The following is an 18,820-nucleotide window of genomic DNA, read 5'->3' on the forward strand; positions in this document are numbered from 1 at the left end:
GCTAGGAAGCTCAGTCACAGGGCCAGTAAGCAGCAGCACCAGTGACCATAAGGATCAAGTTAACGCATTAACTGGGATGTGATGGCTCTAAGTGGTTTTCTACTTCCGGGAAAGGCCCATCTGGCCTTTCAAAGAAAGGCCTTCATGAGAAGTATGCCCTGTGCTAACACATATGTGTGCTATCATGATATCATCTTATTCATGTATCCGTTTAACCTTTCTGTACCATCGTTCCCCTAGCACTACTAATGTGTATATGCCTAATACTAAATGCACTAAGATCCTTGCACGACTTATATACACTCCAGTAGCTCTGCCAATTATTCTCCTACAACGGATGCTGTAGGTCTAACCAACAGAACTCCAGACATCACAAAGCAAATAAATTAGACTTTCCTCAAGCCCAGTAATTTGTTTAATTTCCCCTGGCAAGAACTAAATTTCAAATTATGCTCGTTCTATAAAGCAGAATCTAACAAATATTAGGATATGGAGTCCCACAGAGTCAGAAGGAGAGAAGGGCGATTAAGGTGGATGGGTTTCTTTTCTTAGGAGTAAAATTAAGTTTCTCATTTGAAGAAGTACCGAATTCTGCAGTCGTTCCAAAGGTGTAGGCTTGGCTCATGGTACATTTTAGGGAAACGTGAATCACACTGACCACGGAAGGTCAAGCAAACAACTGGTCAACCCCAGAAACGTGCGTGTGCAGGGTCTGCATCTAAGAGAGGAGTATCTCTGGATATTTCTACGTGCCAATTCCAGAGCCGGATCCGGTTCCGACTCTTCACCACCGCAGCTCGCTAGACACCTCTCTCCCTAAGCCACTGGGGAGACACAGAAGCTGCCTGCGCCCCGCGTCGGTCCGGGCGCCTTCCACTCGGACTCCCACTCCCGCGAAATGTCCCCTTTCGATCAACGCTAACTGGGCGTCTGCCTCCCGACGCGGACCCCGCGTGGGGTCCCAGCGAGGGGGAGGACGGCTGGCGGCGCGCACCGGGGCGGGGACTGCGTGCGGGGGGCGGGCGCCGGTCGTTGTCTCCGCGCCGCTCCCCTTTGTTCGGTTCCATTGTGTGCCACTTCCTCCTCGGGCGCTTCTTCCTGCGCCCTGGCAGCCTGTGGGCAATTTGTGAAAGGGCTTTGGGGGCCTTTTTCTTTCTTTCTCGGTTTATTTTTTAGTGAGCCCCCCCCTCCCCCCCCTTTGCACGCCTCTCCCTCGCGGCTCTCCGCCCCCGGGTCCCGGAGCCAGGCGGAGTGGGAAGTGTCACTGCCTCCTCCCCCACCCCCCGACGGCAGCTCCGCCGGGCTCCCGCCCCGCTCCTCCTCCAGGAGGCATCCTAACCCCGCATTCTGGACTTTCACCTCCTGACCGGCCGCGTCACCGCCAGGAAGGCGACACGCGACCCCGCCCCTCCGAGGGGCGCAGGCTCCCGGCGCCCGGGGCTCCGCCAGGCACCGAAGCGAAGGTCGGAGGCCGGCGCGCGGCCCAAGCCCGGCCGCCTCGGCGTCCCGGGAGCCGGCGCGAGTGTCACCGCGGCCCTCCCCGTCCCTCGCGCTCGCGCTCCCCGGCCGCCGCGCGGCCGCCTCAGCCCCCCTTATATAGCCCTCTAAAAATAGCTCGCCTCGCACCGCCTTGTAAGGCAGCAGGGAGATCCGCAGCCCGCCAATCCGCGCTCGCCGCCAGAGCCAAGCCCCGCCCCGGACCCCGCTCCGCGCTCCCCATTGGTCCTCAGTGACTTCATGAGCCCCCTGTTTACCTTACATGGTCACACGCGGCCTAATGGACGCCCTCCTCCGAGATCCCACGGCTGCGCGGAGAGCCAGGCGGAGGGGGGGAGTTTGGGGAGGGGGAAGAGCAGGAGGAGGAGAAAAGGAGGGGGGAGAGACTACAAACTAGCAAGGATGGGGTGGGGGGTGGGGAGGGAAGGGACGGGGGGGAGAGAAGCGATCGCGAGAAAAAAAAAATGCAACCTCCCAAAATAAAGAGCAAAGATTGCATTAGGAGCGAACAGCGCTGCAGAAATAGATGGCAGCTTCGTGTCAGTGAGTTTGCATCCCCCTTCCTGATCCACGAGCTGGAGTGATTAGAGCCCTGGAAGGGAATTGTTACTCCCGTGGAGAAGTCCCCTTTTCCTGGCAGCGGTCTGCACTTGTACACGCTGGATGCCTCTCTCCATCCACCCCACTCACTCTCTCCTCTCTCACCTCCTCTCTTCCTCTCTCCTGCATTGATTTTTTTTTCCTTTTTAGTTGACTGAAACAAAACAAAACAAAAGGGCCACTGGATGTCTGCCTTCTTGGGGGGTGAGCCAGACAGACTGACAAACAAACAGACCCAACTGTGTTCGGGGGAGGGTTTCTCCTCCCGTTTTGCCCGGCAGCAGCAGCATGGACGTGTTGGCTAGTTATAGTATATTCCAGGAGCTACAACTTGTCCACGACACCGGCTACTTCTCAGCTTTGCCATCCCTGGAGGAGACCTGGCAGCAGGTGAATGATTTAAATTACTTGTGTAAATCGTGTGGTGGCGGCGGAGGCGCAGGGGCTGCGTTGGTGTGGGCTCGGGGTTGAATTTTTTGTTTGTTTGTTTTATTCCCCCCACCCTTTTTTGGCTGTTTGTTGGTTAAAATGTTTTCGGAAACAGTCATCTGCGCTTACCTCTCCACCCACCCTCTAACCCCTTAGCGTGCTGAGCTGAGCAGCCGGTCTGAGCTGCCTGCGTTTCAGTCACCAACACACATCCTTGCGCACACGTTGTCGGGCTCACTGTCCCCAGCACAGACCTGCGTAACTTCTGGGGTTCGGAGGAACCGGGTGGAAAGGTGGTTTGGGGCTCGATGAGCCATTAATGCCAGGATACCGCGTCCCTACATGCTCGAGCTCTACCTGCTTGGTACCTTAAATCGGGTTCAGTTCTTTCAACTGGTGCTGACGACCGTCAGATGGGGGTCAGGAGGTAGGAGCATAGCGGAGTGTTTTCCCAGTAATTAGCCAGTGTCAAGACAAGAGAGAAACTTGATTTTGAGATTGAGGAGGTGGGCAGAGGGCAGAGGAGCCCAGTGACAAAAGCTATTCCAGGATATCTAGGAGGAGCACGGGAAGATGTATCTACCTAACGCTGACCATGCATTGTAGGTTTCCCCAGTGCGATGCCTCTGTATGTGTCCCTGTTTCTCTTTTTTTTGTTTGGGGTCCCTCCCTAGTTAGACAGCACAACCTCTGACAAAGGGTGGTATGTGCTTCCGTGCCTCTGACTTTGTCTTAGAGGACTAGTTAAGAAACTCCTATGATGCTGAAGGGCACCGATGCCAAGTTGGCTAGGCGTCCCACTGAGGGCAAAGTGGGTCTGGTGACAAGTTCACCGGGCTTTGTGAAGTGGAATAAAGAAAGTGCTGGTCAGTGGAAAGTGCTAGATCTGCTGCGGAAACAGTGGTTTTCTCAGCATGGATTAGGAGCTGCTGAAGGGACACTCTGCAGGAAAGATGGTGGGTGGGGGGTGGGGGGTTGGGGTATCCTTTAAAAATACTACACTGTGCCCCATGGAACGTCCAAGAACACAGGCTGGGTTTGCACATCGGAAGTGTGAACTCGCACAGTCCGTCCTGGAGAAACCAGCCTGCCCTTGGGGAAGACCGAGAGAGGCTGGGTGTGTGGCTGCTCATGTAACTTCGCTCCATGACAGCAGCTTGTTAAGGCTAATGAACGGCTGAATTTCTCCTGCCAGGATCCAAAGCGGGATTTGCCAGCTCGAGGCTGGGAAGTAACAGTTGCCGCTTTCGCGGGTGAGGTTTGGCTTTTGGTGTAGGGTGAAGAGGGGCAAAGCCGATCCTCTGACTGTACCTTTGTTACTAGTTACTGTTCTCCCCTGGTTAGAGGCTGTGAGTTTTCCTCCAGGTACCGGCCCCTGTGTCCACATGTATGTTGCTGCCCAGGGATGCTGGCAGATACACTCGACTTTGTCTCTCAGTGCGCACATAGTTCATACGTTTTTAGCGCAAGGCATTTCTTCAGTGCATCCTTCCTCCGCCCCCCCCCCCCATCCTTAATGAGACTGTCTCATGAAGGGTCTCGCTAGATCTTTTCCTCCTTTTATTTCACATGCTAATTAAGCCAAAATGTGGCCAGAATTTCATTTTCCGAAATAGCCTCCATTTCACATTGTCAGCCCACTGGTGTCAAACCGGTTGCGTATTAACGACTGTCTAGACAGGTTAGGGTAGGGAATCTGTTGATTTAGTCAGCCTGCCCAAGGCAGCCCTTGTTTGTGACTAACTGTTAAGCAGTGTTGGAGGGAAGAAAGTTGGCTTTATTTGTTACAGCGTTCCCTCCTGATGAATCACACAACTTTGTTTTGGTTCAAGTTTTCACAGTAGTAAAGCCTGCTTCGGGGGAAGGCCGCTCCAGAGGAAACCTGCTTTTCTAGATCTGGTTTAGAGCGTCCAGGAGAAAGTCTGGATATGTAAAGAAGCATCACTGGTTTGATAATTCGGGAAGTGTTAGATCTATTGTTTCCTCAGAAGCCTTCTCTGCTTTTCCTTCCCCCTCCTCTCTCTACCCATCTCCACTCACCTCCTTCAAGGAACCTCTAGCTTAGTTTCTACCGCAGGCCAAGGAATATCACCCCCCCCCCCACCACCACCACCACACACACACCTCCCTCCTTACTTCTTGCCTTAACCCTCTCCAACTGGCAGCTACTCTTACCTTAAGACCCTTTGCCAAGCTGTTTGAGAAGCATGCTCATAGTCTATGCCGAAACATAAGTTGTGGGGAAGCACTACTAAATAAGATATCACTCCAAGGACCTTTCTGCCCTGCTCTCTATAGTCACAACTGCTCTCTTTAAAGGTGACTATGACTCTAAGTTCATGCTGATGACAAAACCTCCAACCTCCATCTCTTCCTTCCTCCCTCTCCTTGGCCCTCCCCTCCCCCACCCTTTGCTGCTTCTGTGTGTAAGGAGAGGGGGATGGTTATATGCAACTGCTGGGGCCAAATCAACCATCAGATGGTGAAATTTTGAGACTCCTTTGCTCAAAATGGCTTAAGAAGGTTGTTGCAAAGAACCCCAGGCAGGAGGAAGTTTCCTGATGCTCTGGGGTAATCAGATTTTAGAGGTCAAATGGGGAGCAATTATTAGATGTTCTCTGCAAGTGAACAGTGTACCTGGGCTTGAGATGAACGAAATACAGAGATTCTAATAATCTGATTTGGTTTGTAGAGAAAGAGTGGCTTGGATGATAAACCCAAGAACATCTGTGCCTTTGAAAATTAAAGATGGACTATTTGGGGATGTTATTTTAAACTGGGGTCTGGGATCATCGTCCTGCTTAACCGTCAGTGAGCTTGGGATGGTCCTGCTGTCACAGGGGTCGTCATTTTGACATTGGGCTTTCAGGCAGTGATGTCTATAGCAACATACAGCTCCAGCTCTGAACATCATTGCCGGTGTAATTTTAAAATCCAGATGGACATCCTACATTAACAGCTCTCCATTCCCCGGCTCTGACTGCATACTTAAGCACTTGGCCCAAGTAACATCATCTCTGCCTGTCATATAACTGTAAATTACACTGTGCTTCTGTGGTCTATTATTTTATGGAATTCAGCTGACGCACAACTCTTAAGGCTACTAGCCTTAAGTTCTTTGGAAACTTGCAGGAAATTTTCCAAGAGCTGTCTGAGCAAAAGCAGGAAAAAGTCAAAGGTAGGACAGAAGCTGGAGTAGCGTATAGGGTACCACTTGCTGATGGATAAAGGGAAACACATTCATGAGTTTTGTTGCCAATAGAAATCATGATTTTTCTGGACCCGCTGTTGCCTTGGAAAATAAAAAGGATTTGATATGATACACTTGGTTATTTTTCTCCGAGAAGCTACAAAGACTTTGAGAATCTGGATATATTTTCCATACCTCGCTTGCTCTTTCAGGAGTGCAGGTCAAGTAATGAAGTTCTAAGTTGTTATTTGCACTTAGCTTTGCTTCATGTCATTGAGGAGCGTGGTATGTTTGCTTGAAAACTCTTATGGAATTATGCTTGTCATTAATGCTGATTCATAATTGGCAGATGGGGTCAGTTTCAGGCCTCCTTTTTGCTCAGAGAAAATTTTCCACTGCTACTGGAAACAAATAAATAAATCATAGAACATTCCTCCCTCCTCCCCCCATTCCCCCATTGTTTTAAACTAATGGCACTTTAGTAAGAACTAAAGTGTCCCCATAACACTGCAGTTTCATCTTGGTTTCAGGCACCCTGTAACGCTTGTTACAAGGGCTTTTGATACAAGGCATCTCTAGGGGACAACCTACAAAAATGGTTGCCTTCCAAGAACAGCCTCATGATACCAGGGATGGGATTTGTTCTCTGAGCTACATTGCTGCTTCCTCTTTTTGGTGCTCTGGCCTGTGCACTGCCTTCTACAGGCCTGAGCGGCCAGGTGCTGTCTCAGCCGGAAAGACAAAGCAAACTGTAGGGTCCCTGCATCTGTAGGTTTGCCTCTGTCCCCAATTTGCAGAAAACCTTGTCATGAATTAGAATTTCTTGGCAACAGCACCACCCAGGGAAATTTGTAGACACAAAGGAGCCTAGCTAACCACACTGAAAGGATAAACTAGCTGGCTTTTTTGCCTTTTTGTATGTTATGTGGGTGCTCTTTAGTTACCATCAATCTATTTTTTTTTTTAATTTGAAATAATGACTTGGGAGATGAAAAAAAAAAAAAAAAAAAGGAAAAGAAAACTGTCCTGTAATTCGGATTTTCTTCATAAGGATGCAGTCACTAAGTAAATGTAGCTTTACAAATGAAAGCACATGTGTATGCAATCAATCACACACTTAGCCTTTCTTTAATAGATTCTTTCCATGTTCTTTTTAATGGAGACATCTTTGTGTCAATTTAGGGGTCACGAACGCGATCATTCCATCTACCTGTTTGTAGTTTAGTATGTTAAAGTGAGTGGATGCTACACGGCAGATATTCTTATTACCTCTGTCTTCCGTGGGGGGATAAAGGAAGTGGTGACTTCTTTGTTCTCCATGCAACTCCCACCACCCCCCCCCCCACCCTGAGGAGAATGTGATGTTGGGGTCCAATCCATTTAAAGGGCAGAGCAGAAGATGCACTGTGACAGCCTCACCCTGAAATGATTTATGTGTGGGTATGTCAGAGACCTTCAGTGTTCAGATGTGGGTTCTTCCTCTCTTCCAGCCCATTTTAAATATAAATGCCAGTGGGGGCTCTTTGCCTCTCCACTTAAATGGGACTAGTTTAGAGAGGGTCCTAATGGGGCTTTTAGTAGCCACTCTTATAAATCTTCAGATTCTTCTCCCTTCAGAGAATTCCTGTATTTTAACTTTTTGAGTCCAAGAAGGCATTGCAGTCTTCTTTAATCACTCTGTGCCCGTTGGGCAAAGGAAAATACAGTTTACTCTGGCCAGCCCCAACTAGCTCGTGTTGATCGAATGGCTGACGCCCCCTATCTCTGCAGTTTGTAGTAGTGGGCAAGGAGTTCTTTATCTCCTATGCTGGACCCTGTGACTGGTGAACGCAGACTACTCTGTGATTCTGTTCACTCAGTACGTTAGTTAGCATGTATGTTGGAATTAGGATTTGCTGAAAGTTTAGGACAGCTCCCCGATTTAACCTGAGTGGTGCCAGGAGAGTGAGGGGTGGAGATTTGGTCTCTGCAAAGAAATCCCTTTGTTTTCCTGAATCATCTGAATGCTTCCTTAGCATAAACAAGTAGAAACATTTTAACCCAAACTGCTGAATCTTAACAAGTACAGAGATTAGGAAGCTCTACAACTACTAATGGCTTAAAATCCGTGGAACGATTTGCAGTACCTAATCATGAGCATTTCATGTAACGTGGGCAACTTAAGAAACACCCCTCTACCCTGTTACATCGTGTGCTTGCCCTAGAGCATCCACCTGAGAAACTGTCCTTTCCCAGTTTAGTGTAAGAGTTCCCCAAATAAATGAAGCATTGCCTTTACCAGGATATGCTTTCACTTAAACACGGTCATGATCGTGTTCCTTCCCCTTCCTTGCCTTTATCTGTTGCTGCTCATTTGGAGGGTTATTTCTACCATCTTGACTCCTTTTTGTTTTCCTCCCTTGGTATTTTGGCGTGCCGGAGAACTTGCTAAGCGTCCTGCTAAGGGTGTTGTGTCCATTTCTCCCTGCAATAGAGCAGCTTCTAGCTGTCCTCGCCACCACATGCGTCGTAACGTTGGTATCACAGCCAAGAGCCCGCAGCAGTCTTGGTTAGGGGTCCAGTATCAGCCTGCTTAAGGTGTGGGTGACTTCTGATTTCATGGCGATACCGTTCCTTATTGAGCTGGTGAATGCAGTCGGTCACACCTTGTGAGATTCTCTTTGTTTATTTATATTAAAATGTGGAAAATATATCACAGTAAAGACTTAGTCCCTTCTTAATGCTGGTTAGGTGCAAAGAGACTCTTGGGGTGATGCAGAGTTGACTTGGATATAAGCTTGTGAGTGAAGGTTACACTGCAGGTACTTTTTACTACATATCTGCCCTCTAAGCTGGACTCCCAGTAGGGGAAAGTCAACATGTTCAAAATTCAGTAGTACAGAATCAGAACATAACTGCCAGAAAAAGAAATTGTAAGTCTTGTGAGTTTTTGAGTACTGCCCTATGCCTATCTGTGTTTCCCCACTTTGCTACAACCTTGTTCATAAAGTGTGCCTTAGATTTACTACTTCCTGTTGCTTTTTTAGCTAATGGCCTGTCGGGGCTGGTGGCCCTTGTAGGGCAGATGAGTATACAGTGTGAATACACATGTCCATAATGGCCAGGAAACAGCATCCATGTCTGTGTCATTCGGAAATGATTAGAGGTAATTAAAATAATTAATGTAGAGCCACATGCGGTATCTATTTCTGAATTTGGGTTTATTGACATTCCCTGAGGGTCCATATTGAAAGTCAGGCCCCAGGCCTCGTACCAAACCTAGGAACATAGAATCTTGGAATTTCAAATCCTGAAAAGGGTCTTGGGTTCTTCAGTTCAAAGACTGTAGTGTTGGACCAAGTGGTTGTTAAAGCAGATGAGGCATTGAACCCTCCAAGGTCATACACCTGTGGTTAACAGTGCTGGTGGTTCCAGGGCTCAGGACCCTTTTGGATGCCCACATCAGTTTGCTTGCTTTTTGTTACACTGTCTGAATATAATTTGAGTCACTTCTCATTTTTTCTTCCTCTCTCTTCCTCTCTCCCCTTTAAGGGAACAAGAAAATGCCCTTTTTACTTAGAACAGTACTAGTACATGGAATTTTGGAATTATCTGGGGCCTAAACCAAGCTCTTGGTTTTCTTGGCTAAGGCTTATGTGTATGATTTAATCCCTTTTCCACTTTTAATAATGTGTGCTAACCTGGAAAATGTACACTGTCCTGAAGAAAACGAACAAAAGCCCCCAATTATATGTGTAGGTTTGTTTACAAAAGGACTGTCACTTAAATGATAACACGTAGAGTGGGAGTAAGGAGGGTGTAGGATGTAGGCAGTAGGGGGGTTGGATGGACCATAGAACTGGGGTTTTATGTCAAAAGCATCGAATGTTCAATGGCTTCGTCGCTGACACCAGGCCAACAAAGGGACTGAACAAAACTGCAACAGCAATCATGTGCCAATTCAGGAAAAAAAAATTTGAAGTGTTTCTAAGTTTCTAGAGCAGGTTGGATGGGCAGTGAGGTTGTAATGTTCTACAGATTTAAACAACAACAACAGCAAAATACTCCATATTGGGATAAGCAGTTGGGAAGAAAGTCAACTTCTGTAACCTTTCAGAATGTCCTGTTGGGGCTGGTGGATGAAGCAGGCTTGCTTCCACATGGCCATCCTGAGCAAAGGAAATGAAGGGTGCTCTTTGCCCCTGTGCCTGATGATTTTTTCCCTTCTCAACCCAATCTTGGGATACTCTCTGTGGGAACGCATCTCACTGATGTTAGAAGTCACAGTTTCCTCTCTAAAGGGGACTTCTTTATTTCCTCAAAGCTGTGACCTCCATCTCCAACTCCAGATATGTTCTTGAATTTCAGTCCCCACTTTTGGATTGAAAACATGGGACTGACAATAAATCCCTTAGGGGTTGTCCCAGGATCATCCCAGTTGAATGTGTTCCAAAGCTTGAACTCAGCAACTTCTTTTCCCCTCTTCCTGGCTGCCCAGTTTCTTTTTTGAGATGACCTTCTTTTTTGTGGTCTAGGTTTGAAAGCTCTAGTCATCTTTGGCTCCTCTCTTCCCTCGAATCCAATCAGGTGGAAAATCCCACTGATTTGGCCCCTGACATACTACACCGTGCTCTTCAACTTCCTGCTCCCTCTGCCATTGCCCCAGAGCAGCCCCTTGCATTTCCCCTGGACTGACTTTCTACCTCCATCACCATGATTTCAAGCTGTCGATGGCTCTTTCTCTCTTGCACATATGATGAGGCCAAACTTCAAGGACTTAGGATATTCTAAGATGTTCCAGTTCCCGGCCTGGGTAATAGTCACATTTCCCCCTCTTGAGTGCAGTAAATGCCATCCAAACTGGATGACTGTGCCTTTCCTGCTTCTGTCTTTATTTCTGTCATTTCCTTTAGCCTTTTCCTTCTTCCTCCCTCTTCCCTTCTGATTCTGTTTGTCCAAATTCTACCCATCCTTTAAGTTTCAGATGGCTGCCACATCTTCCAGGACACTCCTTTCCCTTCCCTTGGCCGATAGTAATTGCTACTATTTGTACGCTCTTGTGTAGAGCTTTTTAATTTTTCATGATGCTTTTTAGTTTTGTCTTATAGTACAATTTTCCTTTCTTTTTCTTTTCTTTTTTCCCGCTGACTTAGTTTTCCAGTGAGGTGGTATATTTTAGAGCAGAGTTGATGCCTTGGTTATAATTTTGATAGTAAACTTTTTTTTAAGGTTTATTTATGTATTTTGAGAGAGAGAGAGAAAGAGAGAGGGAGAGAGAGAGAGAGAGAGAGAGAGAGAGAGAATCCCAAGCAGGCTCCCCACTGTCAGGGCAGAGCCCGATGTGGAGCTCGAACTCATGAAAAAGGAGATCATGACCTGTGCCAAAACCAAAAGTCAGATGCTTAACTGACTGAGTCATCTAGGTGCACTGCTAATAAACTTTTAATATGTAACCCTTCAGGTTCATAGAGAGCTTTGCACACAGTAGGCATTCAATACATAGGTAGTGATTATGATATGACAGGAGTTAACATTTGACTATGTCTGCAGCAAATAGTTCTCAATCATGGGTACACCCCAGACGAATTAAGTCAGTATCCCTTTGAGCGGAAGCCAGGCATCGTTGTTTTTGTTGTTGTTGTTGCTGGTTTTTAAGCTTCCAGGTGATTCTAATAAGTAGCCAAGGCTTTGAGCCATTAAGCTTCAGAGAGTTAATATCCGGTGTATTAGAGTCGTCGGTGCCTGCTGCTTACATGGAAATACCTGATTTCTTGTGTAACTTGGAGTCCAAGTGTAACAGAGGTATAGAATAAAGCAGGACAGTGCCGGTGGATGCACTTCATCCAGCTCACTGGTTAATAGCGACTGCCCAAGCGTTGTTTCATCCTTCTTGTTTTGCTTTCCCTCACCTTAAAGTGTCAAGTGTGGTCCCATTTGGCTCACATTCCTGTGACCCTCTACAGGTTTACTTAACCTGGTCAAACTCCATTTCTGGTACCTTTGTGGTGTTGGGCGTTCAACTGCCACCATGCCGTGCTTCAAATAATTCATTCTCGGCAGGCCCTTGACCATGATTTTCCACTTACCTCAGCCTGCTCTGTGGTTTCACAGGGATGGATGCATGCATGAACATCTGTTGGATGATGCCAGATAGACGTTAGGAAGCAGCTCCCCATATTTCTTACTGACCTCACTGTTTGGAAGCAGATTCTGTTTATAAAGGATTTCAAAGGGCCCATGTCTCTAGTAAGAGGAGCAAAAATAAACTGTGGAAAAATTGCCACGGAGGACATCCAGGCAAGGAGGCTGCCTCCTTGTCCGTGGAAGGCTTAGCTCTTGTGGTAATGACCGTGGCATGTGGTGATCTTCACAAAGAAGCCTTAGAAGTGCCTCCATTTCACACTGTGATGTTTGCAAAAATGTATGTACTGTAGCTACATCCTTTTATCTATAAACTGCCTTTGATGGGGGTACGGGTTGGGGAGAAAGAACATCATGAGAGGAGCTCAGAGCTTAGGGTTGAAGGATGCCTTTTGGAAAGCTCAACCCAGCTGTGAAAACGGCAATTAGCTGTGGAGCAGTTGCTGTGCAAGGGAGTGCCTGCCTGTTCCTGACCCCGCTCCATGGGCTCATCTTCCGGAGCTCGGGTAGCAGGAATGCAACCGAGTGCTCACGGTGCTGGCTCTTATTTTTGGAGAGGCGGCACATTTGTCAGCGCGCAAAGGAGTGGAAATAGATTGCCCCCGTCCCATACCTTTTGAGCTTTTGATGTTTGTTCATATGGCCACCATAGATCCCGATAACAGAGCACAGTCCCTGCGTATGGTGATAGAAGATATCTTCTGGGAAGAGGCCCCGTGCGGAGCTGATTCTCCCGTAAGCCCCCGGGGATGCTGCTCCGTGTCAAATTGAGTCGTTGGGTTCACTTCTGTGTTCTAAGATTGTTCAGCCCCCACCTGTGCATTTGCCTCTCTCGCTCAGTGTTCAGTATGGACCAGGAGATAATTTCCTCTGTGATGGGGATTTTCTCACTGCTTTTGAGCGTCTAACAAACATCTGTATTAAGCTTTTGTTCAGAAGGTATCAGGGTGTTTTGCTCATGGTCTCTTGTCGTTAGCACGTTCCTCCTGTGGCCAAGGAGCGGGCAGATATTACAGAATTTCCCGTTCAGAGGTGGGAAAATGGAAGCAGAGGAAGATTGAGCAAGTTGTCTTCTTGTGGCTGCGAAGTAAATGAGTTGCAAGACCAGTGGTGGAACACGTTTTCCTCCTCCCTCTTTCCACTCGGTGACTCTTCCTATCGCCAAGTAAGCATTATAATAATATCTAATATATGTCTAACATCTTCATTCCTGCGGATGATCTCACTGGAGCACCTTATCTGCAGCATTTCATTTAGTCCTTCCAACCCTGTGAGATACAGATTCTGTGTATCTCCATTTTACGGAGGGAGACCTCGAGGTTGGAGGTATTAAGTGGCTTGGAAGCGATTGAGCCAGGATCCAAACTCAGGCAGTCTGCTCGACACTCTGAATTTTTAACATTTATGCAGACTCTTGATTAGATAGGAGACACCAGGGCAGAAGCTAAAGATGATGGCCTGGCAACCAATGGACCTGTATGGATTTGAACTGTTCTCTGGTCTGTCTTCTTTCTGGGGCTTGGTTTTGTCATCTCTAAGAGGACTGGATTGTGCTACATCTCCTTGAGGTCACAGTGTTTGGTGGTAGCCAAATTACACGGAGGTGTTGGAATAAGGCAGAGCTGAAACCTTGAGACAGCATCTCTGAGCCTCATTCTGGCGTCTGTGAAATGGAGTTAATAATGCCCATGTAAGGGCAGGCACGTTGGCTCTCTGGCCCATGGTCTGGCATGTAGCATCCACTTAACAAATTCCCGTTCCTTCTCCATTTTCAACCATCCTCCCTCTCCCCAATTACAGTGCAAAGTGACACGATGCTCTTTTCTCTAAATGGTATCACCAGAATGGCTAGGGAAAGGTGAATGGTGGAAGGCAGGGCGAGAGTGAGGGCTGGGCATCGGGCATGGCATTCCTTCATCCATCCCACAGGGGAAGCTCTTGTGAAGTCTCTTATACTTAGACCTGGGGCAGGACTGGCCTGACCGGGGGCCTACATGACGGGCTGGCCCGCTCATGCATGTGTCGAAGCCATTCCCCTTTCTTTCTCTCCAGTCTTACTTAGGACTTACTTCTCTTAAGTTTTTCCAGCGTGTGGTTATGTTTTAAGAGCCAGAATTAGGCATATATAACATAATACAGTGCTGGTTACTACACCTGCCATTTCTGCCTTACCTGATGACTGAGCTTACAGCAGCTTATGAGAGTGAATCAGGTTTTATGAGATCTATAAATATCTCAGATAGGATTTTTATTTCATTTTCCTCCTTCAAATAAGACATAATGGAAGCACTCACATACACAAGGAATATTCTTTCTGTGATAAAGTAGGGCGTTTTTGAATTGGCCTCTGAAAAGCAATAATTTGATGTGGTTGTTCGTGTTGGGAGTTTTATGGGGGAGGGGGAAGAATCACGCACATGCTGCTATAAAACGCCAAGATTATTTCCTCATACTGAAGGTTTAGCCCAGCACCTATGGAGAGATTCATTTCAGGGATGCCAGCTCTGTGTGCAGACTGCCTTCCCTCCTTCTGTGGAGTGTGTACATTTGTGTTTTCTCAGATACGTGGAAGCAAGGTCCCGTTGGTTGGCAGGAGGGGGGCTCCTTAAAAGAACATTTCCAGTTCTTTGTCTAGTCTGCTTCCGGCTGTCTCAAGAGAAAATGTTCTCATCCTTCTCCCCACTTCATAGATTTCCTGGGAAGACTTCATACGACTTACTATATCCATGAGATCTTTTTCCTGGAATTTCACTTTTAAAAAAGTTCTCAAGTGGATCGCCTGGGTGGCTCAGTGGGTTTAAGCCTCTGACTCTTGATTTTGGTTCAAGTCATGATCTCATGGTTGTAAGGTTCAGCTCCACGTGGGGCTCTGTGCTGACAGCGTGGAGCCTGCTTTGGGATTCTCTCTCTCCCTCTCTCTGCCCCTCTCCTTTCTCTCTCTCTCTCTCTCTCTCTCTCTCTCTCTCTCTCTCAAAATAAATGAACGTTTTTAAAAGTCCCACATTTATCCAATCTTGTAAAAATATACATTAACCAATACCAGGAATGGATAGGATTTTTCTTATATTGCTCTTTGAGACGTATCCCAAAGGAATCTTGAACATGTAACTTAGAAAAATATTTTTGAAAACAAGATGTAAGGATTCTAAGTACCCCACTTTTTCTGCCTGGAAAATGGAAGTCAGAGCTCCATTTGCCGCTAGTCCAGGGCCATTGTGACAAATCTAACTACAGATTTAACTACCTGGGTCTCTGGTTACTTAGGTGTTGTTTCGTACAGCCTCTCTCTACATACATCCTCCCCCGCTTCTCAGTAGCTTTGTGTTTAACTGGATGGTAATTTGTTTTCATGTAAACTTAGTATATCCAAACCGAAGACATGCAGAAGATTTTTGCTTTAATATCATTTAATTTTTTTCTATTTAACGTCATTTTAGTCTGCAACATAATCCTGCCATTTTGGCTCACATATACCCACTGTTTTGCGCTTGTCATCAAATGTTGTGACCCCTCTGGTCCTTAGGTGTTAGTATGTTTCCTTGTGCGTTACACCATGGGGTAGAGCTAGGGAAAGTTAGATTATCAGTGATACAAGCAGGAAGCTTCTAGGTTGAACTGGCTTGAAGAAGTGTTTTATTTGACCAGCACACCTATTTCAACTTTCTTTTTAGTTTGAATGCTTTTAGACAGATCAGGCACTCTTCAATTAACCTTGTACCGATTATTTCTACCTAGCTTCCTTTCTGATCTCTGACCCGGTGAGCATGCGTCTGGATTTGTGACCCTTAGACTGGCAGCTCTTGAAGGCACCTTCCCCTCCAAAATGCTATGACTGGGGGACAACCTTTATTCCCCCACTCCGCCCAGTGTCAAACCGGTTGGCTTTCTGCTCTTGCCCAGAACCCATTTTCATTGCATCTTAGATTTCTTTGCCTTGTTGAGTGCCTTTGTTTAGGATTCTGTCTTATAAAGCAGCTTCCAAATTGCATCTGAATTTCTCCGAGTCATCCAGGTTCTGTTGTAGATCTTCAAAATCTGGGATGGAGAAGACCATCTGGTTTACCCCTCTCCCTGCCTGCACCGAGCAGTTGCTCCAGAGCATGTTCATTCCTTATTGGTATTTGCAACATTTTCCAATTTGGAAACGGAGCTTCCTGAGCGTGCAGCCTCCCTTTGGTCTAAGTGAGAGCAAAAGGGACAATCCGAACTAAACGTATTTTTTGGTCAGACAGCCCTCTTTACCAAATGACTGCTATTTGTCAGGGTTTCTTTTGTCACTCCCAGAGACCCGATGGGTCAGTGGTGGGAAAAACTCCTTTTGTGGAAGAAAAACATATAGCCAGTTCTGAGGTTTCTTAGTCTGACGTAGAGACATGTGGTACAGAATCCTATTGACTGCTTTAACGGCTGATTTTTTGTTGTTGTTGTTGAGGTGGATTTTAGACGACTTGTTTCACTGAGGAAGTGATGCTTTTTGTGTGAAGAACCCCAGGGCATTATAATAAAGTACTTTCCTGAGAATCCAGTAATTTGCTTTCTTCCTACCCTTGGCACGCAAATACTGCCAGCAAGGCACTTGGCCTTCATTTTCTAATGCTTTCAGGATGCTGTTCTACATTAAAGGTATTTAAAAAAATATATTATGTTATAGTGGCTCCCTTATATTAGTAAGGATATCACTTAGGTTGACCAGATGGTGATTTTCAGGGTCATTCTTTTCCTGTTTAAAAAAGCCATTCCTTTCAATTACTTGATGCTGGGGGTTTCTCCTCCTTTTCTCCAATCTCCAGTTCCTTTTCCTTTTTAAAAATTTCTGAGTGCTAAGTAACGGTTGAGGGTCATTATCTTGTTCATATATATATTCATTACTTTTAAACTAATAACTATTTACCTTCCTGTGTGAATTAGCTACCATTAAAACATTTCTGAAAAAATATTTCTAGGAAGGAAGGAAAGAGAGAGAGGAAGGAAGGAGGAAGGAAGGAAAGAAGGAAGGAAGAAAAGGAAGGAAGGAAGGAAGGAAGGAAAGAAAGAAAGAGAGAAAGAAAGAAAGAAAAAAAGAAAGAAAGAAAGAAAGAAGGAAAGAAAGAAAAATGTAGCCATTATGTGAACTTAAAATGTTCTGACACAGCTTTCCATGAAAGAGAAGCAGAATGCAGAAAAACCTTTGTCTTTCTACCCAAGATGTGTCTGCCTACTTCTCCTGCTTTTGCCCCCATGATCTCCTTTTTATGCTCCTTATTCATAGAGACTAGGATTTTACAAGTATTAGAATTTGAGGACCATGGGACACCTTATTGCAATTCCTCTCCCTCCTCCTCAATTTGCAGATAACCTGTCTGAGCCTTAGAGATCATTAGTTAAGTCCAAGCCAGTATTGGGCCTTCAAGAATTGTGAGTCCCTTTTCAATGTTTTAAATGCATTCCCATGTTAACACAATGCATGGTGCAGCACAGCTGAAGGCCATGCCTCTTAAAGGGCTGGCTGCACTTCTTGAGCTTCAAGAACACTGTTAAATAACAAGGAATCACCACGGAAGGTAATCTTTTCCCCTTTTCATTTTTTTTTTTTTTTTTTTTTTTTTTTTGCCTTCCAGTCCCATGACCAACTCAAGGAGAAAGACTCAGCTTTGTAGTGGTATGTTTTTAACAACAAAGGCTTGATAATCTTTCCTTTTTTTCCTCCTCCATCTTCTCTTTTCCTTTTCTTGCATTCTCACTTTCTCTCTCTCTCTCTTTCCTGCCCTCCCCTCCCTCCTCCGTCTCCCTCCTTCTTCTCTCTCCTCCTTTTCTTCTCCTTCTCCTTCCCATCTCCTTCTCCTTCTTCTTCTTCTCACAAAAAAGAGAACAGATCTCAGACCCAGAACTATTGGCAGGCGAACACCTAGCTAAAAGTTACTATCATTTTGGTTCTCTTGTTTTTAATTTTATGGTTAGCTTTGATGGACGGACATTTACAGGACAAGTATTTAAAAATACATGTAGCCTTAATGCATGCATAATGCCTTAGTGAGGCAATGAAAAAAGAAAACGATAGGGAAACGGTTGTACAGATGGAATGCTGTTTTGGTAAAAATACAGAAAGGTAGAATGCAAATGGAGTTTGAGAAATCCTAGTGTGGTAGGAAAGTCAAGGGATTTGGAGTCAGAAAACCTGGAATTTTGTCCTGACTTTGTAAGTATAAACCAGGGCAAATTGCAAAGTTGCATTTTCCCATCTGCAATATGGGGATTATAATAATAGGATTTGTTATAATCAAATGATACATGGATGTGAAAGTGACTTGTAAACTGTCGCATGCCATACAGTGTTATTATTTTCTCTTCTTCGGCAGGGAAGGCTTTTGTTTCAAGCCTTGGACTAGCCCTTCTTGTTCGCTTTCTTCCTCCTTATGATTTCTGTTCAGTTTTCTGAGCAAGGATATACTTGGTTCTTGTTTGCTCAAATAGGGCTGTTATTTGTGCCTTACTCATGGCACTTTGAAAGAATTTTCCTACTGGCTGTCTAAAAGCAGGGACACAAAACTTTCTACTTTGTGTGTGTGTGTGTGTGTGTGTTGGCTTTTTACATAAATTTTGAAAAAGTAAACTTAGTTTATAGTCCATAGTATGTCAAAACTTCTGGATAAAGATGACACATTTGACTTAATTTTTAAGCTAAATTTTTAAAGATTAAAGTATTTTACCATTCACAAAACAGTTGTGTGTGTGTGTGTGTGTGTGTGTGTGTGTGCGTTTGTACCCAGAGATGAAGGAAGTTTGGGGTTTGCGTAGAAGTAAGAATTCTGGGGACAGTTTGCTTCTGAAAGTGGAAGTCTGTGTGACTCATTAACAATGTACTGTCACATGTTGATAGATGATAAGAGGATGGGGACTTACCTGGGTAGGAAGTCCTAGACTTACCGTGACCTCTTAGCTTGACTTCCAGGGAAACCCAGCTTACGTTACATAGGGATTGGGGTGACAGAGCACCAGAGCATACCC

General features: G+C 45.8%; 1 protein-coding gene across 3 annotated transcripts in view; it reads left to right on the plus strand.

The window, feature by feature from the left end:
- Nucleotides 1-1,779: 1,779 nt before the first annotated feature.
- The window catches only part of KLF7 (KLF transcription factor 7), an 87,510-nt gene continuing 70,469 nt past the window's right edge, over nucleotides 1,780-18,820 (plus strand). Inside the window, exon 1 of one of the 3 annotated variants that reach the window (XM_078450953.2) lies at nucleotides 1,780-2,487. In XM_078450953.2, coding sequence (XP_078307079.1) covers nucleotides 2,386-2,487 — 102 coding nt within the window. In that variant the 5' untranslated portion in view covers nucleotides 1,780-2,385. The remainder of the gene's footprint in view (nucleotides 2,488-18,820) is intronic. The other 2 variants (XM_060623202.3, XM_060623203.3) reach the window with 2 other exon arrangements.

This window comes from Panthera onca, chromosome C1 (genome assembly GCF_046562875.1).
Source record: "Panthera onca isolate mPanOnc1 chromosome C1, mPanOnc1 haplotype 2, whole genome shotgun sequence".
NCBI classification, from domain to species: domain Eukaryota; kingdom Metazoa; phylum Chordata; class Mammalia; order Carnivora; family Felidae; genus Panthera; species Panthera onca.